At 56.8% G+C, this 493-nt stretch overlaps 1 protein-coding gene across 2 annotated transcripts in view; it reads left to right on the top strand.

Moving 5' to 3' along the window:
- Nucleotides 1-330: 330 nt before the first annotated feature.
- Nucleotides 331-493, top strand: part of LOC113940321 (elongation factor 1-delta-like) — a 9,018-nt gene continuing 8,855 nt past the window's right edge. Inside the window, exon 1 of one of the 2 annotated variants that reach the window (XM_027631450.1) lies at nt 331-478. In XM_027631450.1, coding sequence (XP_027487251.1) covers nt 359-478 — 120 coding nt within the window. In that variant the 5' untranslated portion in view covers nt 331-358. The remainder of the gene's footprint in view (nt 479-493) is intronic. The other variant, XM_027631451.1, reaches the window with a different exon arrangement.

Below are 493 nucleotides of genomic sequence, written 5' to 3'. Positions count from 1 at the left end.
ACCATTCCCTAATTCCATGTCTCCATTCCTTTTCCATTCCCCTCCCCCTCCCCTGGCATTCACCCCTAAATCCCAGCAGGGTTTTTTATGGAATAAGGTCGGGATCAGCTTATCCCGCCCATGCCCAGCTCAGGCAGACGGTTCATTAATTAAGAGCATTAATTCATTAACGAAGCCGATCCCGGCGACTTTCAACCCTTTTCCCGGCGCGAACGTTCCCCGTTCCCGTCCTTCCCGGCTCCTTCCCTCAAATCCCATCCTTCCCGACTCCTTCCCGGCTCCTTCCCTCAAATCCCGTCCTTCCCGACTCCTTCCCGGCTCCTTCCCTCACCTGTGGGCGGCTGTTTTTCCCAGGAAAATGGCTCTGGATCATTTCCTGCACGACAAGGTCTGGCTGGACAAGCACAAATACGACGACGCCGAGCGCAGGTTCTACGAGCGCCTCAACGGCCCCCGAGGAGCCTCCAACCGCTCCCAGGTAATTCCCAGCCTC

The sequence above is a fragment of the Corapipo altera genome, unplaced genomic scaffold, assembly GCF_003945725.1.
Source record: "Corapipo altera isolate COAL_440 unplaced genomic scaffold, ASM394572v1 60546, whole genome shotgun sequence".
Lineage (NCBI taxonomy): Eukaryota > Metazoa > Chordata > Aves > Passeriformes > Pipridae > Corapipo > Corapipo altera.
The sequence above is the reverse complement of the archived record's forward strand: the minus strand, read 5'-3'. Positions and strand labels throughout refer to the sequence as shown.